The 26,753-nt window shown below is 41.0% G+C and overlaps 1 protein-coding gene and 1 long non-coding RNA gene across 2 annotated transcripts in view; both read right to left on the bottom strand.

Annotated features, from left to right (window-relative positions):
- Positions 1-12,930, bottom strand: part of LOC143099422 (deoxynucleoside triphosphate triphosphohydrolase SAMHD1-like) — a 59,910-nt gene extending 46,980 nt beyond the window's left edge. The window contains exons 1-12 of the mRNA XM_076262417.1: positions 12,913-12,930; positions 12,619-12,779; positions 12,107-12,222; positions 10,770-10,852; positions 4,516-4,662; positions 4,360-4,436; positions 4,003-4,102; positions 2,851-2,942; positions 2,627-2,763; positions 1,531-1,670; positions 1,329-1,403; positions 1,122-1,226 (exon numbers count right to left, since the gene is read on the bottom strand). Coding sequence (XP_076118532.1) covers positions 1,122-1,226; positions 1,329-1,403; positions 1,531-1,670; positions 2,627-2,763; positions 2,851-2,942; positions 4,003-4,102; positions 4,360-4,436; positions 4,516-4,662; positions 10,770-10,852; positions 12,107-12,222; positions 12,619-12,779; positions 12,913-12,930 — 1,251 coding nt within the window. The remainder of the gene's footprint in view (positions 1-1,121; positions 1,227-1,328; positions 1,404-1,530; positions 1,671-2,626; positions 2,764-2,850; positions 2,943-4,002; positions 4,103-4,359; positions 4,437-4,515; positions 4,663-10,769; positions 10,853-12,106; positions 12,223-12,618; positions 12,780-12,912) is intronic.
- Positions 12,931-12,937: 7 nt separating this feature from the next.
- LOC143099439 (uncharacterized) lies at positions 12,938-16,531 on the bottom strand. Its single transcript, XR_012981583.1, has 3 exons — positions 16,358-16,531; positions 15,881-16,004; positions 12,938-12,994 (listed from the first exon to the last, which is right to left on the bottom strand). It is a non-coding gene; the product is annotated as an uncharacterized LOC143099439 (long non-coding RNA).
- Positions 16,532-26,753: the final 10,222 nt, after the last annotated feature.

Below are 26,753 nucleotides of genomic sequence, written 5' to 3'. Positions count from 1 at the left end.
ACTTCTGTCGCATACTGTGACGTTGGCTGCCCAAAACTCCATTTACCACAGTTTACAACCAAACGCATAAACAAAGTTTTCCAAAACAATCACTTTAGCCAAAGTTTTTTGGATAACCGTTTTACGGGGTGAATTCTGCGTTTGCGTCTAAATGAAAGGCTCAAACGTAGGGAAATGTCTTCGTTTATAAAAATACACATGCTCGTGTAAATGGGGTCTAACTCCCCAAATATGTCACAATTCCATTTTAAGAAGCATTAGAAAGACATTGTTTCATCATTTGTGCGCACAAGTTTACACAGAGTTATGAATACCCCTACATCTTTACTTCTAAGGGACCCTGCCTCTCTGGGATACTCTTTTTCATACCCAATCGTGTTGCCACTTACCCTAATTAGTTGTGAAACATTTTGAGATCAATTTAACTTAAATTGGACCTCACAGCTGAGCTCTCCTCTTGTGTCAGGCCATGTCCAATTTAAAGGGGAAATCCAATATATAGCAAGGGTTTGTATTTGGGTGATAATGAGTGGAATTTTCATTGGGGACCAAAAGGATGTTAATGGGGTAATTTTGAATAAGACTGGAATACGCATATAGCAAAATTGCATATAGCATACTAAGCATAGCCTTGAGGGTGTTCTGTCGAATCCTACTCATCGAAACGTTCCTAATACTGTTTACTGTTTACCATGTTGTTAGTCGCTTTGGTTAAAAATGCGTCAGCCAAATGTAATGTAATGTAATGTAATGTAATGTAATACGCAGGCGTTCTAAAAGCGTCAGTCTTGACTGCAAACGCATATCATTTGATTGTACCTTTAATTTCATAATCATTTTATTAAATGACCCCCACTGTTTTCAAACATCAAGACGACAACGTTGTTCTGATGTGCACATAGTGAAAGTAGGCCATTGATTGGTGAAAATAATGTATTGGCCTGCTTGTGTTTAATTTAATGTTTGCAGGAAATTGGGGGTTGGGTAGTGACCCTAAAGTTATTGTTTTATTATTATAAAGGACTTAAACCTAAACATTTAGAAATTAACCCAACTAGTGAGCTCTTAGCGCTTCTGCATATGGTTTCTCTGTGTCATTTTCATAACATTTGGCAAAGTACCATGTCCTTTTCCAGCTGCAAAGGCTTGTTTGAGTCCTTTTTGTTGTAGAAAAAAACATTTTTGAGTGGATCTGCACTCTTTTTGCCGTAGGTTACTGTGACCACCTTGGGGGAAAAAAGAGATAATGTTAATAGTGTTGGTTCAGAAGTGACAGTTTCAGAGCTTTCTTATTCACCCTAAATAAATAATAATAAAAAAACACTCACATTCACAACAATGTCCTCGGAACTGAATTCCAGTTTGGACTGAACTCCGGACACTATCTTTTTCACCAGTTCATCCTGTGAGAGACCACCACATTTGTTACACATGATTTTGTTCTCTTGCAATTTGAGCTTCTGTTTCCCATTCATTGAGATATTACAGTGTTGAAAATGCTGGATGTATTTAAACACTATGGTTACAAACCTTAGAGATGGCATTTGGTGTGAGAGGTGGACTCTGGCCGATGAAATCATACAACTCTCTGCAAGTGATTCTTTGGATGATTTTCTTTGCTGGTTTCAGGTCTATGTGATCAGACTGTAGAATATGGTCCAAGACTGAGTCTAAAGGAAAACATATAAACACAGCTACTGTGGGGAGGGTCACTGCAGACAAATCAGGGAGTGGTTTTCTAAGTGTACACACAGAATATAAAGAGGACTGTTTGTCCGGTCAGGGCATTACCTATATTCTTCTTCCAATTGCTGCCAACAAAAAAATGCATTGCCATTTGTACAAGTAATTAGGGATTTTTTTTGTTTTTGTTGGCTCACTTTTACTCACAACATGCTATTCAGCGACGAGAGATTCCATTCACTATGTTAAGCTAAGCTATAGTGGTGGCACTGCCGGACTAAGACAATGCATGCACGGAGAGAAAAAAAGTTGTTGCTCACTTATCTAACTCTAGGGGAGACAGTGAATAACCCAATTTCATAAAATGGTAGCGTGTTCCTTTAAGAGTTTCATTCAAGTTAATTTCTCAAGTAACCTATTCCTTATAGGCAAGTCCCACTACTCAGCAGCCATCTTGGTAACAGCTTCAGGCAGTTATTTTGGGCAGCTATTTTCCATATGTAAGGGAGGTAATATTGACATAAAGGAACAACAGGCAAATCCGCATTTAAATCTGAATTTAACAATATAAATATCTCCCCCAAAATTGCTAAAATAAGGCTAAAAAAGACTTCTTTACGCTAACTTGCTCACTGCACATGCACACACACTCACGGCATGGCTAGATAAGTTTTAAACAGGCTCTGCATGATGACAGGGAAGTAAACAGTCGGTAAAAACATCCATCATGCCGTTTCCAAAAATGCAGGAAGAGGTATGTGTAGACAACTGCCATATTGGCGTTGACGTTTCAAACTAACCCCATACATTTCTATGGAGGATTCTTTGAGTGCTGTGTCTCATTAGAAAGTCTATACCTAAAGTGCTTCAACTAGGAGTCACTACTGATCAAATAAAGGTTATGATCGACTCCAGTAGTTTGTTTTTTTCAAAGCCATCTGACCTGTGAGTTTAGCATAGGCCTCCATGTCATTCATGGCTGTGGAGAGTTTGAATGTTTTGTGGTTTTGGCTTCCCGGGCTTTCCTGGCTTCCCTTGATGATGTGGTGGTCATTCGCTGCTACAAAGGCTTCTGCTATCCTGATACAAAGGAAACACTCAGTTTAATTTCCATGATGAAAGCACCATGTCAAAATAAGCCATTATTAGTAGTTCTGTAAGGCTTACATGTAATCAATAATATTTTTGACAGGATGCTGATATGCTCTACAATGCAGGAGGTGTCTTGTGTAAAACATATTGTACAGGTTGCCAGCCTCCTGGAACAAAATGTTTCATCTCATTAATTATATATTCAGAGCCAAGACGACTTACTTAAAGGTAAAATTCCGGCGATTTTTAGATAGACAAGCACATAGATTTCACAGATAGACATGCAGCTACAGCGCTACACTCTTGAGGCATAGATAGGCATTGAACCCCCATCACGTCCCCAGAATGTAGCGCAGTAGCTGCTTGGCTACTTTAGCTGTTAGCTGACCACGCTAACCACTGTAGCTGTAGCAACTCGAGCTAGGTGAAACCAGAGCCCGTCTAAGGAGAGCCTCCCCACTCTCTATTAATCCCATACAAACCGAACTTGGCTGCAGTTCACCAGAGTTCACCTAGATGGCGATCGCGGGCGAGTCCAAAATACATGGGGTCCTATGGAGCTACATGGCTACATTTATTGTTTTCACCTATTTAACAACTGAAACCCTCAGATTTTATTTTATTTTTCGCAAAATGGATATGGATTATCAATCAAAAGTGAAATAATCCTGGAGTCATGTCCTTTAGTTTTCTTACAGAATGGGTCGTTGTTGCCCATAACACGCTAGCATTGATGCTATGCTATGCTATGATCATGCTAATGAATGACGTCATTGACACGTTTGAAAGGCTTTTTAGAACAATTAAGTGACTTTAAAAAATATAATACTCAACCAAGTGTATTGTCTTTGCCTCCCCTTTCGAATACAATATTCAAATTACTTGAAAAAAATGTATATCCAGAGAAAAGTGGATTTTGAGGGGTACAGCTCCATAGACCTCCATTCATTCTGGACTCGCCCGCGAGCGCCCCTAGATGCAGTACCACACCGGAAGCGTAATAAGGTTCTCCCCTTATTAGACATTCTCTGGTGAAACCAATTGTTTTGCGTTTATTGTTCGTACCAACAGTACTCCTCTGTGACCTCGAGAAACGGAGATCTATGTGAAAATCGCCGAAATTCCCCTTTAATGCTCTCGAATTACACATCAACATGCAATGCACATCAAACAGACTATTAAATACTCTATTAACACACCATGGGCAGACTTAGAAATACTCCGTACCTTCTCTCTGAAGCAGATGTGTTGATTGCTACAGACACGGACAAACTTCAATAAACGGTGGTGGTCAAAGCTTGTGCCAATGCCAAGGTAATAACTGTCCCTGTACACACAGATGGGATTAGTGGTTAGCGTGTGTGCCTGTGTGTGTGTGCATCATTAATCACTCTGTCTCCCTTGAATGTAGTGTATGTCAGATCACTCAGTTTGCTCTCAGTATTATTTTCAATATTATGTTTTTCATGGTAACTAATAAATATAAAATATCATCATAACTCGTAGGAAATAATCAGTAAATGTCTCCTCAGTTTTTGCTGATATCCTCTTGTCAGGCCTAAATACTGAGGGTTTGTGACCTACCGTGCAAAGTAGTCCCATTTGTCCACATCAACACCACTGTCTTTGTTTGCCACAATCTGATACAGGAAGTCCTTCTCCTACATAACCGATTTGTAAGGGTTAGAAAGACAAACTCCTATGCGCTACAAGCTTGTTAATGCTGATGTAAGAACTTACGCCTTTTTTTATAGGCACTCCTTTGATCAGGCTTCCAATGAAGTCAAGAGCATCCTGGAAATCACTTAGGCCACTCAGCAAAAATACTCCCTGCAGACAGTTCTTCTTCACCAGGTGTTCTAACATATCAATGGAAGCATCTTCATGCTACAACACACACACACACACACACACACACACAAACACAGTCAACAACAAATCAGCAGCTGGTTTCAGGTCTGCCTAACTAGAAAATCCCCTGTGTGCTTTTTATATGGGAGGGAAGAAAGGAAAAAGGTAACAAAGCATGGGCAGGTCTTACCCACCCAAACATAGTCTAGGTTCAGAAGTAACATACAAACATATAATTCCATAGCCTGCAATTTCGATCAAATTTTATTATCAATCACAAAACCCCTTCAGTACAGAGAAACATCTGATTGAACTCCCTTTCTAACATCAGTCAATTACAGCCAACCAATCGCAATGCTGATTACAACTGCTATTGCTATAGTCTGAGCGTGTTTTAGGCTTACGTGTAGGCCATAATTAATGCCTAATGTCTATAATCTAACAAAAGCTGATTTATTTCTGCAATTAAAATACAAGACTGTCTGACGTTTGAAATTAATATGTTTCTCTCTCTCTCTGTGTGTGTGTGTGATATTTTATTTAGGAAATTACCAGTGCATGAAAATGCAAAACATACTGTATAGTAACATAAAATGCAAAACAAACTTTTATTTGGAAACAGTTGGCAGGAGTCATAGTTCATAGTGTCATCGTGTCATAGTTCATAGAGTCATAGTTCATGGCTGAGTAGTTTAAATAGATAAATTATTTAATAGTGAATTATTGTAGTGAGGACATTTATTTTGAAACAGTTGTGAGCGGAGGAAATAGTTGAACAGAATCTGTAGTCTTAAGAGAGCCAGATTCTATGCTTACAGCCTGAGACAGAGTATATAGTTTAAAAGTTGACTGTAGATAGTGTAATGGATGTTGATAGACAGAACGTTGAATGGATGTTGATGGGCAGATTGTTTAATGGATGTTGATGGATAGTTTAATGGGTGGATGAGGAATGGTTTGAAGAGGATGAATGGATAGAAAGTTGGATGGAATGTGCCTTATATCCTTGTAGAATGGAGAGACACAGAGACTAAGTTTACACGAAGCAGGGTATTTTCCTAAACGAATATCTGGCTATCTATGTTTGCAAATAAAACTGCATGTACACAAGGCCGTTTATTTTTAAAATGTGTTTACACGAACCCGTGTACATACATGCTGTCATGAGCACGCCAAACCACAGTGGCAGTCTAACGATAAGCTCAAGCTCACATTAACCAACCAGAACCCTGAAAAGTCGCACGTGAGAACATGTAAATGTAAACATTGGTCGCACATTTGGTGTACTTCTGTCGCATACTGTGACGTTGGCTGCCCAAAACTCTGTTTACCACAGTTTAGAACCAAACGCATAAACGGAGTTTTCCAAAAAAAACACTTTAGCCGGAGTTTTTTTGGATAACCGTTTTACGGGGCGAATTCTCCGTTTGCGTCTAAATGAAAGGCTCAAACGTAGGGAAATGTCTTTGTTTATAAAAATACACATGCTCGTGTAAACGGGGTCAGAGAGAGTTGGCCTAGTTAAGCAGAAAGCAGTTGATACAGGTGCAATCAGTTTAACTGGCTCTTTGATGGGGCCTAGTTGAGCAGCTGGAAGTTGATACAGGTTCAAATCAAGTTAATTAGCCCATTGTGATGCCATAGTGCCAATGCAAAGTCTATGGGGAAAAACAAGCTTGTTTTTTTCTTAATATCTCAAAAAGTATAACGTTTACAAAAGTGAAAAATACATTCCTCAAGTGTCCTTTTCAAGACCTGCGTTGCAAAGTTTGAATGAAGTTTCTACGTTAAATGGTTGAAGCTGAATTAGGCGCAGAAATTTGGTGGGAAGAATAACTAGAAAATGTAATTTCGAGGAAATTACCAGTGCATGAAAATATAAACATACTGTATATTAACATAAAATGCAAAACAAAACTTTATTTGGAAACAGTTGGCAGGAGTCATAGTGGATAACAACTGACAGTTGAAATGTTACAGGAACAGTTAAATAGTTGAGTAGTTTAAATAGTTAAATTATTTAATAGTGAATTATTGTAGTGAGGACATTATTTTGAAACAGTTGTGGGCAGAGGAAATAGTTGAACAGGATCGTATATAGAGTATATAGTTCAGGGGCCCTATCATGACATTCTAAAGTGCATCGTCACTCGTCAAAAGTCTATTCAAATTTAGTAGGATTACCAGTTCACATTGGGAGGGGTTTTGTTATCAAAAGTGGAGCGCATGGCGTAACAAGGTGTTCCTAGGTCTTTTAATCAGTCATATGGGTGTGTTTGGGGCGTAACATCATTTTAAACCAATGAGAATGACATCTGTCATTCCCTTTAACGGCGCAACGCGTGATATGTCAAATAAATGCATCGGTATTTTGGCATTCAACGGCGCATTTGAAGGAGGCTGCTTGCGAGACCGTATGGAATAGTCATTCTTAAACCATGCTTTACTAAAACCTAGCATAGCCTTCACGCATTTGCACTCGTCTATTATTTGAACTCATTGGCAAAGTGAAACTAACTTCACCAAGGAGTCAGTCAACGACAAGACAGTTATATGCAGTTACTTTCACTATTGACTGACAATGGGTTACCACCGAAAACATAGGCTGGAAAAAGCAACACTTACCCTAATGTTGCTCAAATGACTGAATAAAACAACATTTATCCTGCAGAGGAGTTGCTTATATCTCGTGACAGTGCGTCTTCAGCTGTGCTCCATACGTGTCTCTCGCCTCTCCCCTAATCACTTTTAACCGTCATTACCAATTTGCAAATGATGGTGAATAACTACTCATCATGAGATGTACAGTATTTCGTAATATATTTATTCTAATTATGTTTCCCATTGTAATCGTGCAATTTGTAATGCTTTGCATGGACGTGCGCTGGTGTGCGTTCTTGAATGATAGAAGGATGGTGCGTGCACCTGCCAATATGACTGTTGACATGCGCTCTTAAAATAGCATATGAACAACTCACCATTGCCTTCTGACCAGGTTTAGGTGGTGTATGATAGCGATTTTTAGACAAAGCGCTAGTTCCCTCCCTAGGTTGTTAATTGCCACACCCCTGGGCGCAATGCTTAAAAAATAAACGTGCAAAATACCGAATTCAACTTTCTGCATGTGAATAACGAGTATTACGCCATGCGCTGGTGGACCAAAATACAGCCCTAAAAGTTAAATGTAGATGGATGTTGATAGACAGAAAGTTGGATGGATGTTGATCGGCAGATTGTTTAATGGATGTTGATGGGATAGTTTAATGGGTGGATGAGTGAATGGTTTGAAGAGCCTTATATCCTTATCCTTATATGTAGAATGGAGAGACAGAGGGCCCTATCATGACATTCTAAAGTGCATCGTCACTCGTCAAAAGTCTATTCAAATTTAGTAGGATGTCCAGTTCACATTGGGAGGGGTTTCGTTCTCAAAAGTGGAGCGCATGGCGTAACAAGGTGTTCCTAGGTCTTTTAATCAGTCATATGGGTGTGTTTGGGGCGTAACATAATTTTAAACCAATGAGAATGACATCTGTCATTCCCTTTAACGGCGCAACGCACGATATGTCAAATAAATGCATCGGTATTTTGGCATTCAACGGCGCATTTGAAGGAGGCTGCTTGCGAGACCGTATGGAATAGTCATTCTTAAACCATGCTTTACTAAAACCTAGCATAGCCTTCACGCATTTGCACTCGTCTATTATTTGAACTCATTGGCAAAGTGAAACTAACTTCACCAAGGAGTCAGTCAACGACAAGACAGTTATATGCAGTTACTTTCACTATTGACTGACAATGGGTTACCATCGAAAACATAGGCTGGAAAAAGCAACACTTACCCTAATGTTGCTCAAATGACTGAATAAAACAACATTTATCCTGCAGAGGAGTTGCTTATATCTCGTGACAGTGCGTCTTCAGCTGTGCTCCATACGTGTCTCTCGCCTCTCCCCTAATCACTTTTAACCGTCATTACCAATTTGCAAATGATGGTGAATAACTACTCATCATGAGTACTCATCATTCATGAACGCTGGTGTGCGTTCATGAATGATAGAAGGATGGTGCGTGCACCTGCCAATATGACTGTTGACATGCGCTCTTAAAATAGCATATGAACAACTCGCCATTGACTTCTGACCAGGTTTAGGTGGTGTATGATAGCGATTTTTAGACAATGCGCCAGGTCCCTCCCTAGGTTGTTAATTGCCACACCCCTGGGCGCAATGCTTAAAAAATAAAGGTGCAAAATAACGAATTCAACTTTGCGCCGGTGAATAACGAACTTTACGCCATGCGCTGGTGACCCAAAATACAGCCCAGAGAGAGTTGTCCTAGTTGAGCAGTTGAAAGCAGTTGATACAGGTGCAATCAGTTTAACTGGCTCTTTGATGGGGCGTAGTTGAGCAGCTGGAAGTTGATACAGGTGCAGATCAAGTTAATTAGCCCATTGTGATGTCATAGTGCCAATGCAAAGTCTATGGAGAAAAATAAGCTTGTTTTTTGTTAATATCTCAAAAAGTATAAAGTTTACAAAAGTGAAAAATACAATCCTCAAGTGTCCTTTTCAAGACCTACGTTACAAAGTTTGAACAAAGTTTCTACGTTAAACGGTTGAATCTGAATTAGACGCAGAAATTTGGTGGGAAGAATAAGAAAAAGAAGAAGAAGACGACTTCGGATAACAGAACAGTGCATTTTCATGCACTGTAATAATAATAATAATAATAATAAGAAGAAGACTTTGCATAACAGAACAGTGCATTTTCATGCACTGTAATTAAGCAACATAGCACGAGTGAGAGTGGGATTGGTCATGGATATTCCCACGGGTGTTGTTCGGCCGTAGCCACGAGGCCGGAGGCCAAGTGGCGCAGGCAACAACAGCTGTGGGAATATCCAGTACCAAGCACGATCACGAGTGCTATATTGCTTTTATACAACAATTCTACCACAAACTAAACTAAATGTACCGCATAGCGGTACAAAATATGACCGCTGCTCAGTCCTGTACATCCGTTCCGTGAACATAAATCACACTAATCAATTTGTATCCATCTTCTACTCCATACCCCACTCTTAAAACTTTTGTGTATGCTTGTTTGGCATGCCTATGTGTGTGTGTGCGGGCCGCACAGCAAGTAGCCTACTGGTGCTGCGAAGGTGAATAGATTTGTAGCACTATCCAAAAAATTTGTATAAACATTGTTATAAAACCTTAGCCTGGGTGTTCCCATGCTGCCTTGCGTGCGATTTGATTCACGCTGCTAAGGCAGCCTGGAGACCATGGAGCAAATTTTCAATCACAGAACAAGGGGGAAAGCAAGACGATGATGAGCTATGCACAGACACATTTGATAGACATCCGTGGCACCCAATAAACGGATCTGGGCATTTTTTTCAAATACGAGAAAATTAACGTTTGGTTCCCAGACCACGTCTCATTGAGAAGTGGTGGCGCTAGCCAGGCTAATAAAACCTTTAAAATCTCTAAACAATCACAAGTAGGGAGGTTCATCACAGTTCATCCATTGTAACTGGACTGATGAAAGGTCATGTACACCTGTAGACTACATTGTATTTGGGGAAAGCAGAAGGTATCAGTTTTACATTTATTTATTTATTTATTAACAAACAAAACAATCCCTGTCATTTCCATGCTGCAGTTTTCAACAGCTATCAAGAAGAGAGGTCATGCCATGGATTTTTGTGAATGTTTCTTCTTCTACATATGCACGATTTTAGTCATCTTTAGTTCATATGATATTCAACTTTATTATCAATGCACAAATTAAATACCAATAGTCTAAAATGAAATGCAGTTTTACATCTAACCAGTGGTACAAACTGACATGTCCAAAAGGGCCTTCATGAAATGCGTCGCTAGGACGTGGATTTATCTAACCAGTCTAATGTTTTCTCCACACTGTTTTTAGCGTGAGAGCTCATAGACCAGTTGCACATTTTGATTTTGTTATTTGTTATCATGTAAGGTGGCTAATTAAACATGATGCCTGGAATGCGTCAATAGAATGTGTTACGTTATTATGTGTCAGATGGTGGGGGTACGCGAGCCGAGTCAGGATGTAAAAGGTGGTCCGCGGGAAAAAACTTTTGGGAACCCCTGCATTAGACCCTACCTGCCATCCTGTCGTGTGATGTCCTTGTTCTTTTAGCAAGTCCATAAACAAACCATCATAGAGATGAGAGAAAGGTCCATGTCCTGCAAAAAAAAAAAAACATAGCTGGCAACTATTTGCATTGCAATTACAGTATTAAATCGCTGTAGCATGTGTCAGCTATTATAAGGACTTTAAACAAGGCAGCAAAGCTTCTTTGCAGCAAAGCTTCTTTTCTTTCTACATATACAAAGCTTATGTACGTGATCATAGACAATTTATAGGCCAACAACACACTTAAAATGAAAAATGCTCAACATAATATTCTCTTTACACATGAAGGTGTTTTCAGATGAAAGTCCCAGGACTTTCCAAAGCACCTTATTAACATTCCAATAAATACTCTCACCTTTTTTTTTCTCTGCACCTATTGTTCAGTGAGATAGAGAATCTACCAAAACTAAGTGTTTCCTGTTGGTGAAAGCTTGTCAAGCTCCAGTTTGTGTTTGTTCCCCCTCTCATGGGGTTTGATCTCTGTCTGTTGCTATAGGTGATGTGATTTCAAATATATATACAGGAAAGATGTTAAAGGTTGTATCAGCGATTGCGGGTAACGTCACGTTCAAACAAAATATAGAGGTAGCTCGCCACTCCCTCCCCCTCTGTTCTGTGCAATTGAAACTCTCCTAAATGCGCATCTCGTTGGTGATTGGTTGGAACACTATTTATTTTGGTTTTGAGTGGTTGGTATAGCACCAACTGTTTTTGTGTGCAGATCTCGGAGCCTAGGCTGCCTACAGAGATGTGTTTTTTTTTTTTGACAGCCTGCTTATGGGGCGGGCAGCTAGCGGATCATGAAGAAAGATTAGATTAATGTGATCATTTATATTTGGGCCTGCAATCGCTGATACAACCTTTAAGTTCCCTACAGGTAGGGGATTTCCCACAGTGGCAATCAACAGCCAAACCTCCATAACAACAACAATAATGACAACAATGAACAATGAATAGAAGTTTTTACAAATGTTTGCGAGCCATTCTGTTATAAAATAAATAAATACTTTTGTAATTGAAACCGGCCTCTGCTACTGGTTTCTATTTCCTGTACACTTAGATATCTGAGCATTGGGACGCTCAACCTCATTTGTGGCAAATAAACAGACTCCTTAAACTAATTCTTCTTAATGCATTATGTAAGGGATAATGTATAGAACGCCGGTCATTACTGGGAAAATAAGTCTCGACAGGGCGAACCGGACCCCGACGCGCAGCATATTTATATTCATATTTATATTGTCCAATACCAAGTAAAGCGCTACATAAATCATAAATACTTCTCCCATCACAGCCAAGCTCACCTAGGTCATGGCAGAGTCCAGCGATTTGGACACAGAGGATGTCTCGCTTGTCTATGTCTAGCTCCGGCTGTTGTTCTTGAAGGGTTCTAACCAGTTCCCCTGCTAGATAAGCCACCCTATTAAATAGCAGAGAAAGTCAAGGTAGCAGTAACATACTAAGATTAGGCCAAGTGGGGCTTGGACTAGGAATACTTCCAAACTATACTGCTCAAAAACATTAAGGGAACACTTTAATCATACACTTGGTCGGTACTCTGACACAGTTTGGTTCTGAGCACAGGTAAAACTTTTGAGGCGAGTGTTTTATTTTGCAAGAACTGTCAGACACTCTGTGAATGTAGTTTGAGAATGGAGAAAAGGGTGGAAGGTTTCAAAAAATGGGTTTTAAGAATTGTGGAAAACTGTAAGTGTTCCCTTAATTTTTTTTGAGCAGTGTATATGAACGTATGTAACAGTAGGAAACAAACAAATAAATGTTACTACTACAGTTATTTGTTATTATTATTGTGTACCCGAGAGAATGTTCAAAGCGGTTGTGGGAAGCACCAGGAAACACCATGTAGGTTCCACCCAGTTGCTTGATGTTGCGCAACCTCTGGAACTCAGGAGTGTCGATGATGCGGACCAGCAAAGCAGGGATCTCAATGTGGCCATGTATAGGGTCATTGAACACCTGGGGGTGGGGGATACAGATATTATCCCTTTGAATAACTGGATATTCCTAATAGAATGTATGTATGTATGTGTATGCATTTTAATGCATGTATGTATTTGTATTTAGGCAATCATGTTTCTCTAACCCTTACTTTAAACATGGGCCTCATACCTTAGGCTTTTTTGGTCTTTCGTCTTTGAAGGCAGTGTATGATCTCATAAGATGCCTCAGCTCTGTAAAGGACAGGTTTATATTGAAATTTAACAACATAATTCCTTTTATCCGTCCAACCTGAAAAGATATTTCTATCTTCTATCTAGATCTTCTATCTAAGTGTGCAGTGGGCCACATGTAAACATTGTTAGGAAACTGTATACATACTAAGAATATACAGTACATTTACCCATGCCCAGCTCTGTGAATGACACCATCAAGTTTTTAAAATTTGTTTGCTCCATGAACCAGTTTGAACAGTTCAGCCAGTTTAAATGGTACAACCAGTTCCTTCATTCTTCATTCTTCATTCCTACAGTCTATGTATTGTGTAATTTAATTACATTTAGAAGTGCAATTTAAAGTGCAATTTTACCATTAACCATGGACTCAGAAAACACTACAATTTAAAACAAACAGACAGGCAGCAAGTCTAAAAAATGAAGAGAAGAATAAAAATACCAATATAAAAGAAAATAAAAAATATAAGATGTAAATGTAAATCAGGTTTATAGGCTAAGTATACTTGCGTATATAAAGAATTTGGTCTCTGCATTTATCCCATCCCTGAATTAGTGAACACAGAGCACACAGTGAACACACAGGGCCAGATGTAGCCCACGTACATTTGCGAACGTAGCGTTATGGACAAACCGCAGATTGCGAATGCTGTCAGACCCAAGTTTCCGTCGTATTTATCAAACTAGTGTAAACTGCGCCTTTCTCTGCCTTTCTCCGCCCATAAACGCAATTTACGAACGTCCAACTGAATGGCAGATCCTATACAAGCGCAGTTGAATGAAGTTAACTGATGACAACATTAAAAAGAATCAAACGTTTAGCGATCATGAAATTATACCATACATGATAAGATGTCAACAAGCAAGGAGATAATGAAGATCAGTAGTTTTACTCAAAGTAGCCTACTTGTGCACGTAGGCTATGGAAAATTGGTCAAATCTAGCAAGTAGGAAAGTTTAAGTGAATGACGTGAAAGTGAAAGTAAGACATTCAAAAGGCCAACGAAAGTTAAGGTTGCTTTTGATAGTACAAATACTTACAAAACTGGTGCTCTAAATAGCGATTCTGTTGTCTTTGAAAGGTTCTCTTATTGACCCATTGAACTGCAATTTGGATTAACACCTGCTTTTACAAGGCGGAAGTAGCCTATTTAGGCGCATAATAGACGTGCGCTTTCAGGAGCAGTCTTTGTACATACCGCGGAATAGGCTACATAATTAAGCGCTCTTTACGCTTCCCCTCCCATCCTTTTACGCTAAACTCCCACTTTCCCCTGGATCCTCCCATGAATGCATATGCATGACACGAAAAACGCAATTAGCCATGTTCATCTCCCGCGACTGGCAGTTTGCGCTTTTACATGTTTGTACATACCTCGCAATGATTTTACACGCACGTTGCGAAACAAATACGCCTGAAGTGGGCGCAAACGCGTTAGTACATCTGGCCCACAGTGAGGTGCAGGCATGGACTGGCCATCAGGCGTACTGGGCACCCGGTGGGCCGACACACATTTTTGGGCCGGGGCTGTCAATTTAATAATAATTTAAAAAATATCCACTGCGACGGTATTTAAGACACGAAACGCGGCCCATTGATTTTCTTGATGGACGGGCTAGTCCAATGACATCTCTCAGCCCACCCCCTCCCCTCCCAGGGTTATCACAATTTTGCCATTTGAGCTGTCTGACCGCGGAGAGAAGTGAGTTTCCGTCTGTGAAATTGTGAAAATGGATAGTAGGCCTAACCACAAAAGCGCAAGGGGGGCGCACAGAAGCTGCGAGACAAATGGCTAAAAAGCCTACAAGTGGACGCAGCAAAATGTGTCAAAATCTGTAGCTACTGTAAATGTTAGCAGAATGAAGAGGGACGTTTGCAGGGGTTGCAGGGAGGGCTGTTGTGTGTGTGTGGAGGGCTGGGTGACCACCTGCGCGCTATTCGATTGTCGTCGACGCGAGAGTAGAAAAAATTAAATAAGTTATCCACAACAATTCAACGAGTGGTCGGCCTCAGAACGCACTCAACTTTTTGAGATCTGAAGTCAGTCATAATTGGTCGAAATTGTTGTCAATCTTGACGCAGTATAACAAGCAACCCTATCACATTTCTGTGCGCATACAGGCAGGTACGCACACGTAGGCTACACACGCGCGCACTCAGAAAGACACTAGAATGACAGAAATTATGATAGCCGGTAACAATGAAAATGTTTTGGGATGTGTGTATCTTCACTTAGTAGGCCTATCTGGGGAGATTGTATGCTAAAAGCGTGTAAATGCTCAACATAGGAAATAATTACAGGACTCATTTTATTTAGAGTTTTGTGCACAACCTCGTCCTTGCTGGTTTGGAGGTAGTCACCCTAGTGTGTGTGTGTGTGTGTGTGTGTGTGTCCAACTTACAGTGTTATTTTAGCTTGCCATAAAGTTATAGTTTGCAGGTGATACAGCTTACAGTTATTATTATCATGTAATATTAGTGAAACATTGCTTTCCCGAAATGGATGATACATTTGTGCATTTATCCTCTGGTAAGTCGTGTGCTTCAGCATATCGTATAAATAATCATGGTGGGCTGCCATGGCCAAAAATGCCCGGGCCATTTTTTAGTCCCAGTCCAGCCCTGGTGAGGTGAAGCACACAATGAGCACACAGTGAGGTGAAGCACACACTAACCCGGAGCAGTGAGCTGCCTTGCTACAGTGGCGCTTGGGGAGCAGTGAGGGGTTAGGTGCCTTGCTCAAGGGCATTTCAGCTGTGGATGTGGGAGAGCATTGCTTAACCGGCAACCCTTCAGTTCCAAGCCCGAAGCCCTAGCCAATAGGCAACGGCAGCCCCCTAAAGATACCCTAGGATAAAACAATTAAATAAAAAGTCTGCACTTACCCTATTCCTTTTTGCTGGAGATTTTCCTCCATCCCTGATCGGCATTTACGGACCCCTTCCATATAGAATGACACCTTTCCATCATCAGACGCCTCACTGTCCAACACAATCTGCAACTTCAAATCTGTTGATTTATATCAATGATTATGTCTTTCCAAATGTTTGTGAAGCTACAATATATTACAAGTGCTGTCATTGTTTATGCATTGTCATCACACCATGTTTGGTGTGGGGTTTTGTTCTTTGAGTGGCAGGTTTCAGAAATCATGTAATAATATTGTCATATTGACATGTAAGTATATTGTCTATAAGCAGTTAAAAATACACTAAACCTTATTATCAATACACCTGGCATTCTTTGATTATTTTCAAAATGTCTTCAACCATGAAAGCAGACAAACATGTAGGCTAGAATAGAGAGGAAAGTCATAAACTTTTAGGAGACATTACAGCAAATATAGATGTGACATTTTGTACCTTTGAATACTTTGGCATCCGAATCAGAGAAACAGTCCAGTTTTTCCTTTAAATATGCACAGATTGACTTAGTATCCCATTTCCATTCTTTAGGGTCTGCTGAAAAGCTACTGGGCCCAGGTGCTGGCATAGTTATTGCTTTGCTGGCTGCTGGTGAAAAATGAAATTAATTAGTGAAACTGCGGCACTGTTGTAAACCAGGGTAGCAGGCTACTTTGCACCCTGACTAATTCTGTGTCTATGTGTCACGGGGGTTGGATATGGGGCGTTGGCTTGTTGGCATCAGCATTTTTTCTTATCATGTCTGAACTGCTCCCTCTGAAGACGTAGCACATTGCTCCTCACTCCCTCTCAGCTTCTCAAATGCCTTGTGACTGGATATAATTTTGAACCACCCTGGATATGATTATGTCCAGATAGTAGAAGTTTCTTTCTCTTTCTCTACTTGGCAGCCTGACTAACTCGATGACTATGTGTTGTGGGGTATTTTAACATGGCTGTAGGCTATGGGGCGTAGGCTTTGGCACCCCTCTGAGCTGCTTCCTCTGAATACGCAGCACACTCTACTTACTCTCAGCCTCTCAAATGCTCTGCTAAGCAGACATTCATAATGTCACCTCCAACTCTTCTTCTTTCTGTCACATGTTAGCCTACTATGTAGATCCTTATCATCAAGATTCAGACATAAACATGCCCCCTTTGAATTCATTTGAATTGCATAAAACGGTAAGATAACTTGCATATAACAAAATAATAATAATAATAACTAGAAAACGTAATTCCAGGGAATTACCAGTGCATGGAAATGCAAAACATATGGTGTGAATTATTGTTAAAACAGATGATGTGCTAATTGGTTAACTATGTTAACAATGTAAACCAGTTAAAGGAGAATTCCGGTGTGATATTGACCTAAAGTGTATTGAAACATGATACCGAGTGTGAACGTATGTCTCATAGCCCATCTCGGCTTGTCCCCTGCACTCCAAAATCTGGCGCTAGTTAGCCGATGCTACCAACAGCTTTTTCAATTGTGGTGCTTCGGCATCGGGCTAGCCATGCAAATAAATCACTGTTTTACACCATTTACGAGGCTAAATGTATCCCCACACTTCATTGGTAGACTTCCGAGGGCCCTGACATTTAAAACGAGACATTGAGAACTTTGAAAAAGCACTGGTAGTTTACTTACAAGACGATTTATACTGACAGTATCTTCACGAAGTTTAGCGTTTGCAGCCATCTTGAATTTAGTCACGATAAGTCGAGCGACGAGTAAGAATGAACAGGTATGATAAGGGATCAGATTCCAAAAATAATTCATGGATGGATTCCAGTAACAGCAACTGGAATCCATGCATTTCCACTAAATTATTTTTGGAATCTGATCCCTTATCATACCTGTTCATTCTTAATCGTCGCTCGACTTATCGTGACTAAATTCAAGATAGCTGCAAACGCTAAACTTCGTGAAGATACTGTCTGTATAAATCGTCTTGTAAGTAAACTACCAGTGCTTTTTCAAAGTTCTCAATGTCTCGTTTTAAATGTCAGGGCCCTCGGAAGTCTACCAATGAAGTGTGGAGATACATTGAGCCTCGTAAATGGTGTAAAACAGTGATTTATTTGCATGGCTAGCCCGATGCCGAAGCACCACAATTGAAAAAGCTGTTGGTAGCATCGGCTAACTAGTGCCAGATTTTGGAGCGCAGGGGACAAGCCGAGATGGGCTATGAGACATACGTTCACACTCGGTATCATGTTTCAATACACTTTAGGTCACCATGTTACTTAGCTAACTTAGCTAATGTTTTCTAGCAGTTATGCTAATAATGTTAACTATGTTAACTATGCTAACCATGTTACTTAGCTAACTTGGCTAATGTTTGCTAACAATGTTAACTATGTTAACCATGCTAACCATGTTACTTAGCTAACTCAGCTAATGTTTTCTAGCAGTTATGCTAACAATGTTAACCATGTTAGCTATGCTAACCATGTTGCTTAGCTTGGTTGCTAGGGTACTTGAGGTGGTTGCTAGGCTGTTGCTAGGGTACTTGAGGTGGTTGCTAGGCTGTTGCTAGGTTAGTTGTGGTGGTTGCTATGCTTGTTGCTAGGTTAAACTTATTGGTTGCTAGGTTGTAACTGTGGAAGTGGTTGCTAGGCTGTTGCTAGTGTATTTGACATGGTAGCTAGGCTGTTGCGAGGGTATTTGACATGGTTGCTATGCTGTTGCTATGGTACTTGAGGTGGTTGCTAGGCTGTTGCTAGGTTAGTTGTGGTGGTTGCTATGCTGGTTGCTAGGTTAAACTCATTGGTTGCTATATTGGTTGCTAGGTTATAACTGTGGAAGTGGTTTCTAGGCTGTTGCTAGGGTATTTGACATGGTTGCTAGGCTGTTGCTATGGTACTTGAGGTTGTTGCTACGTTAGTTGTGGTGGCTGCTATGTTGGTTGCTAGGTTAAACTCACTGGTTGCTATATTGGTTGCTAGGTTGTAACTGTGGAAGTGGTTGCTAGGCTGTTACTAGGGTATTTGACATGGTTGCTAGGCTGCTGCTAGGGTACTTGAGATGGTTGCTATGTTGGTTGCTAGGTAGGTGGTGGTTGAATATCTAGTTGGAATGGCTGAACAGTTAAATAGGTGGATATGGATTAAATGGTTAAATTGTTTAACAGTGAATTATTGTGGTGCTCAAACAGGAGGGTTAGATAACCTAACTCTACTGTGGTCCTTTATTCTTCTCTTGACAGACTTTTAACACTGCATGTCGGTACTCTAAATCCGCTCCTTAACCTTAGTAGCGGCGTTAATAACCCGTGTCCCCAGACAACCTCTGGGGCCATACCTATCCAAGGGCGTGGGAGGGTGGGTGCTGAGGGCGCTCCAGCACCCCCTGCTGTGGTTTTGACAATCAGAAAAGTAATTTACCTTGTAAACAGGCAATACTGAAATAGGCTATGATGTCAAGTGTGTTTATGTATGGGTCTGGTGTGTACGCAGTTTTTATTGATGAGTGGCGAGTGCTAATAATAATAATAATAATAAGCTTAATTTGTATAGCACCTTTCATACACAGAATGCAGCTCAAAGTGCTTTACATTTGGAGCATGTAACACAATAATAGAGTCAGTCGGTCATTATCAATCACTTTCACTTTTCTTCATTGCTGTGGCCGTTTATGATCCAATCAGCAACATATCAGAAATATAGAAAATAACATGTACCACAATTATAGAAGAGTCAGTCATTCCCCTTTGTTGCTGTGGCCGTTTATGATCCAATCAGCAACATATCAGAAATATTATACTACTATAGATATATAACAGCTTTGCTAACAAATGTTTAGGCTAACAAATTCTTAGGCCCCGTTGATGCGGACTCCAAGCAGCCAGCCTTAGCATGTTCTTAGCATATGTCGCAATAATTTGACTTTACACACAGACATTAAAGACTGGCAGCCTTAACCCTTTACCCCCCACAAGCACGCCATATGGCAACTGTGGCAAGGAAAAACTCCCATATTCCAGGAAGAAACCTTGAGAAGAACCTTACTTAATAGGGGGAGCCCATCTGCTTATGGCTGGCTGTGCCCTCCAATGGCAGCAGATGTAGAATAATCTGAAAAAGTAGTCTACAAGATAAGATGAGTTAACTAAAGGCTTTCTTATACAGGTATGTTTTCAGATCTTTTTAAAAAACTTTACTGAACTCACCTGCTTGATGTACAGAGGTAGGGTGTTCCATAGTTTTGGGGCATAATGGATAAAAGCAGCTTATCCACTTTGCTTGTGGAGCACTTTGGGTACAATTAAAAGATTAGAATTGGATGATCTAAGTTTCCTTTGTGGTTGATAAGATATTAAAAGCTCAGAGATATATGAAGGTGCTATGCCATTCAGAGCTTTGCATGTTTGTATGCTTTCTATGCTGTCGCATAGTTGTGGAACAGTGGAATGTGTGGCTGCCCAGGGCGATTCTAAAATGTCTCACTCTCACTCATACGCTATGCTAAAATAACATAGCTGTCAAAATTCAAAACATCCTGGAGGGGAAATTGCCGGACATCCATTATTTGGTTATTCAGCACCCCTGGTCAAAAATATGTTCCCGCGCACCTCAAGCAATCCATGCCTGAGCCACTTTGATGGGACCTACAGTAGTCATAAAAAGTAACCTCTAAAAATTCGTACCAAACTCTCCTCGAAAGCCTGACCAACTTCGAAGGGAAAATCAGCCTGAAAAGTTAGGGGTATAGAATAGGTTACTTGTGACAAATAGGTAGGACGTACGGCCTCACCTGTCAAGAGGTCCCTGCAACCTATAGTAAAAACGTCCAATACTTGGGTCTTAACAATTTGCAAATGATGGTGAATAACTACTCATCATGAGATGTACAGTATTTTGTAATATCTTTATTCTAATTATGTTTCCTATTGTAATCGTGCAATTTGTAATGTTTTGCATGGACGTGCGCTGGTGTGCGTTCATGAATGATAGAAGGATGGTGCGTGCACCTGCCAATATGACTGTTGACAAATAACATATAACAACTCGCCATAGACTTCTGACCAGGTGTACAATAGCGATTTTTAGACAATGCGCCAGGTTGTTAATTGCCACACCCCTGGGTGCATTGTTTAAAAAATAAACCTGCAAAATACCGAATTAAACTTGGCGCCGGGTGGAAAACGACTTTTACGCCATGTGCCAGGGTGCAAAATACAGCCCATAGTCGTGGACACCTCAACAGGCACAGGCAAGATGCAATATACAATTGAAAAGAGAGTGGGAATAGTGCAATATCAGTATAGACTGAGGTTTAAGATTAAATATAACTAGATGTACCGCAGAGCGGTACTAAATATGACCACCGCCCAGTCCAGCAATTTTTTTTTTACCACAAAAATGAATCACACTTGTCAAATTTTGTTCATTTCCTACTTTGTTCCTTTTTTTGTGTTTGTAATTGAGTGTGTGCAGAGTATGTGGTTGTTTGTGTGCTTCTGTGTGTGTTTATTGAGTGTGTGTGTGCCTTTTTGTGTGTGTGTGTGTGTGTGTGTGTGTGTGTGTGTGTGTGTGTGTTTTTGTGTGTGTGTTTGCATGTGTGGGTGCATGTGTGTGAGGGTGTGTGTATGTATGTGTGTTTATGTGTTTGTGTGCATGTGCATTATGCACACTCAATTTTCACTTATCTGCTAGATAACAAGCAAAAGATTAGTTCATAGATTTCACATGTAAATTACATTTTATACAACCCCACCCCCATCTTGCCTGTTCATAATTATGAGAAATTCTTGAATTGTGTGCATGTGTGCGTGTACGTGTTTATGTTTATGTGTGTGTGTGTATGTGTGCGTGCATGTGCTTGTGTGTGTGCCTGTGTATGCGCCTGTGTGTGTGCATGTGCATGCATGCTTACATATGTCTATTGTGTGTGTATGTGTCATACGTATGATTACTGTGAATGTATGTGTGTGTGTGTGTATCTGTTTATGCACATGTGTGCATATGGAATGGGTATGAGTTTTGAGAACCGTAGGGCCTACATCCTAGGCCCTACGGTTCTCAAAACTCTGTTGGTGTACAGTCACTAAATGTACACATAAATTAATTTATTGTATGCCCCCCAATGAACGGAAGTCCATTCAGAGGATGTCATAATGATCCTACACTTTCAATTCCGTGCAGTTTTGACCATGTCAGCCAGTGATATTGTGATTACAACACTTAATTTTTGCTTTTTCATTTTTTACTAGGTGGCACTACATGAAATTAATGGTTATGGGATGGGTTGACATGGCCCTTTAAGACCAACATACAGTGGGCATTACTTCAAATTGGCCAGCTTCCCTCGCGGTCCGTGCGTAACATCACGCGGGATCACGCGACTTTAATTTGTATTTTTCCAGTTAAGCTGCAACGACGCTGCAACAACCCAAACAACCGGCAGATGTCTCTTGTGAGCAGGGTGTCTCGTAGAAATGGAGCCTGGAAAACCCTACACAGACTTCACTTGCAGACTGGTTTAGAAATAATTTAATAGCCAGAAATATGCCTGCCCTGCCCTAATAAAGAAATATTTGGTTAACTGCGAGTGAATCCCGTTTGCAGCCGTAGAAAAAACGCAGGATGAATGAAACATTCCGGTTTTCTCTGAGTGCAATGATGATAGACAGACATAATTTGGACAAAATATAGAGCATATTAACCTCCGTTGCTCAGCCAAATGCCTTCCTGTTAAGTCCAGTTATCACGGAGTTACAGGCGATAAACGATTTTTGATGGTCACAAGTTCACTTCACGGTTTATTTTTTTGGATTATTAAAGAGTGTTTTTCATTTAAAGGTTTGACTTTGTGCTTATTCAGTAGAGCATTTAGTGCTCTCCCCAATCCCAGACGTTCACATTGCATGTTTGTTTGTAATGGATGCAACCGCGAGATACGCGCTTGACAGCAATGAGTTGTTAACAGACATGAATCAAGACATATAGCCCAGCAGCAATCTATCTAAAATAACACATACTTGAAGTACCATTCATGATATGTTGTCAAATATTGAAGTCGTGGGAAGTTTACATAATTTAAGCTGTGGGATGTTTCATTCGTCCCCCATGCTGTTTCATTTGTCCCAGCCAGGAGGGACGAATGAAACAAAACACACGTTCGACTTCTCCTTAAATAACTCTTGAACGGTTTTGTTCAGAGCTATACATGCAACTGTGTTTGACAAAAGAACAGATGTATGTTCATCACTGCTACTCTCATCTGAGCTTTCATGAGGTGTGAGCTGCTGGGGCAAGGGGGTGTGACGCACTGGTCGACACTTTCCGTTCACTAGATCCCAGCTGTGACCAATGGGAGGAGGATGCTCTTGCAGGTTGTAATGGAGCTGGAAATATGTAAGGTAGTTTGTCCTTTCCATATGAAGATTCAAAGAGTCATCATCAGATGGGACATGGATTGTACACTTATTCAGCAGGCCAGGCCAGAGTTTCCAAATGGCAAACTATCTCACCACAGGGGTCCCCTAGGGCTCAGTGATGGGCCCTCTTCTCTTTGCTATCTACACCACCTCTTTGGGACAGATTATCTGTTTGCATGGCTTCTCATACCACTGCTATGCAGATGACACACAGCTGTATATGTCCTTTCCACCTGATGACCCCTTGGCCTCAGCATGGATCTTGGATTGCCTCTCAGACATATCTACATGGATGAAGGCAAACCAACTCCAGCTAAACCTCTCAAAGACTGAACTGCTGGTCCTCCCGGCTAAACCATGGCATCAACATCAAAATTGACTCCCTGTCTGTTACACCTACCAGGGCTGCAAGAAATTTAGGAGTCGTTCTCGACAACCAACTAGCCGTTTCGCACTCTACAACATACAGAATATCAAGACTTACTTGACTCAAGATGCTACCCAACTCCTGGTACAGGCAATAGTCACGATTCGACTACTGTACCGCCCTCCTGACAGGTCTCCCAGCCTGCACAGTGAAACCCCTTCAGATGATCCAGAATGCGGTGGCGCGTCTGGTCTACAAACAACCCAAAAGGGCACATGTTACCCCGCTGCTCATCCATCTACACTGGCTACCTATGGCCGCCCACATCAAATTAGTCTCTAAGGCTTGCCTACAAAGTAGTCTCTGGTTCTGCTTCCACCTACTTGAATGCCCTCATAGCTGCCTCCTGACCGCTGAGCTCCTCAGACTTATGACGTCTAGCTCTGCCACCAGTACGCTCAGGTCAATCCAAACTTTTTACATTTGTTGTTCCTTGTTGGTGGAACGCACTACCAGTTCCTACTAGAGCAGGGACATCCCTCTCCATCTTTAAAAAACTCCTGAAGACCCAGCTCTTCAGAGAATATCTCCTCTCGTAGCACTACTTACAACTAGCTAATTCTAGCACTTACCACTGGACTATAACTGACACTTGACTGTATAAAAAACTGCACTCACTGATGCACTTTTTCTTATTGTGCTCTACCTTTTTACATTCTTTTAAATTGTTCTAGTATTGTTGAGAGAATTGTTCTAAAGCTTTAAACTGTTTACCATGTTGTAAAAAAGTGTCTGCCAAATGTAATGTAATGTAATGTAATGTAATGAGTCAGTGTGGAGATTCAACAGATTCAGATGGAGAGTCTTTTTAGTTAATTCAAATAAATAATTGGTTTGAGCAGAGCATTTGAGCCCAATATTACAGCTCTATGACAATTTTGAAAAATTGACATTAAAAGAGCCAAAAATTGGCGGCCATCTTGAATTTGAAGGTCAGAAATAGGTCAAATCAATAAGTCTACATCATTTTTGAATTTTGTAACCCAAATAGTCTCAGAAACCATGTGTAATGCAGCACTGTGGGCAAACCATTAAAAAGTTAATTTTTTAATAGGGCTCTCACAAAATTTCCCCACATTTTTGTGAGGGGCACCCCGGCTAATTTTTTTCTTTAACCTTTATAGATGACAAATCTAGTGAGAAACGAACCTTCGCTCTCCACGGTCACGGAACTGCTATAGATGACCCAACTAACAGGTCAATCGTTATCATGTCATGACAATGCTACGTTTTCATATTTTATAGTGGTTTCCAATTCATTGGTTGATTTGGTTAAAAAGTCACAGGTTAGGTTACTGGTTATTATTGTATTGATGTTATTCATAGATAATGAGCTGTAAAGTAACTCAGACTTTTACAAAAAATGTTTTAAAGGATATCGACTAATTATTGTTATCGTCAAAATCACAAAAAATATCGAGATATTATTTTTTGTCCATATCGCCCACCCCTAGCCCTAACCCTGCAGATCATAGACAGAGAAAGCATGCTCTGGGAACAGAACACAGTTGCATGTCCAGTGTAGTCATGGGTCTGGGTCATGGGTGCGGTAGAGCCTGTGCCTTTAAAACATAGCCAAAGGACATACTCTTGCTTTAGTATAGGCCTACATTTTAGGCTTCTCAAATTCAGATTGAGATTTAATTTTGTCGGACATTTATTTTTTTTCCGGCCAATGTCCATTAACATTAGCAGTTAAGAATCTAAGGAGGTTTGGAACAACGGCGTAGGTTGGGCAAAATGGACATATCTCATTTGGCAACGTGACAAGTGAGAGTGTGGTAACTTAAAGTGTAGCTATTTTCTTGATTAATGCATTTAAGTCAAGTCAAGTCAAGTCGGCTTTTATTGTCAATTTCTTTACATGCACTGGTCATACAAAGAATTGAAATTTTGGATCCTAGGTTCCTGGGTTCCTGGCTGGCTGGTGGGTGGGGGGGCTGTTAGTGATGGGAGAGTGGGTAGAGTGTTCAGCATCCTGATTGCTTGGTGATGGGAGATTGCTTGGTGATGGGAGTGATGGGAGAGTGGGTAGAGTGTTCAGTATCCTGATTGCTTAATGGATGAAGCTACTTGCAAACCTGGTGGTGCGGGAGCGGAGGCTCCAGTACCTCTTTCCAGAGGGCAGGAGGCTGAACTGTTCGTGTGCAGGGTGGGTTGTGTCCTTGACAATCATTAGTGCTTTGCGGGTGAGGCGGGTGGTGTAAATGTCCTGCAGGGAATGGGAGTGGTGCTCCAATGATCCTCTTAGCTGTGTTAACAATGCGCTGGAGGGTCTTCCTGTTCTGATCTGTGCAGCTTCCGCCCCACACTGTGATGCAGCTGGACACAATGCTCTCGATGGTCCCTCTGTAGAATGTGGTCATGACGGGAGGCATGGCACTTACCTTCTTCAATTTGCGCAAGAAGTAGAGGCGCTGCTGGGCTTTCTTCGCCAGTGATGCTGTGTTGGTGGTCCAGGAGAGGTCGTCACTGATGTGCACCCCCAGGAATTTTGTGCTGCACACTCTCTCCACAGCATCTCCGTCGATGGACAGTGGTGGCAGTTGTTTGTGGCCTTTCTGAAAGTTGACAACAATCTCCTTGGTCTTGCTGACATTCAGCAGGAGGTTGTTGTCTTTGCACCATTTAGCCAGCAGGTCTACTTCTTCTCTGTAGTGAGCCTCATCGCCCTTAGTGATGAGGCCCACCAGTGTTGTGTCGTCCGCAAACTTCACCAGATGGTTGGAGCTGTGAGTGGTTGTACAGTCATGTGTTAGCAGTGTGATGTGTTGTTTCCGACACGTACTGCTTGTGGTCTCTGCAACAGGAAGTCCAGCAGCCAGTTGCAGAGGGAGGTACTGAATCCTAGCTTGTCCAGTTTGCTGATGAGTTGTTGTGGTATTATGGTATTGAATGCTGAACTGAAGTCTATGAACAGCATTCTCACATATGAGTCTTTATTGTCCAAGTGGGTGAGGGCTGGATGGAGGGCAGAGCAGATTGCATCCTCTGTGGATCGTTTGGCTCGGTATGCAAACTGGAAGGGGTCCAGGGTGGGGGG

Source organism: Alosa pseudoharengus, unplaced genomic scaffold (assembly GCF_046254945.1).
Source record: "Alosa pseudoharengus isolate Yale_2024_CS ecotype anadromous, Long Island Sound unplaced genomic scaffold, YU_APseudo_1.1 YU_APseudo_1.1_scf_28, whole genome shotgun sequence".
Taxonomy (NCBI): Eukaryota; Metazoa; Chordata; class Actinopteri; order Clupeiformes; family Clupeidae; genus Alosa; species Alosa pseudoharengus.
The sequence above is the reverse complement of the archived record's forward strand: the minus strand, read 5'-3'. Positions and strand labels throughout refer to the sequence as shown.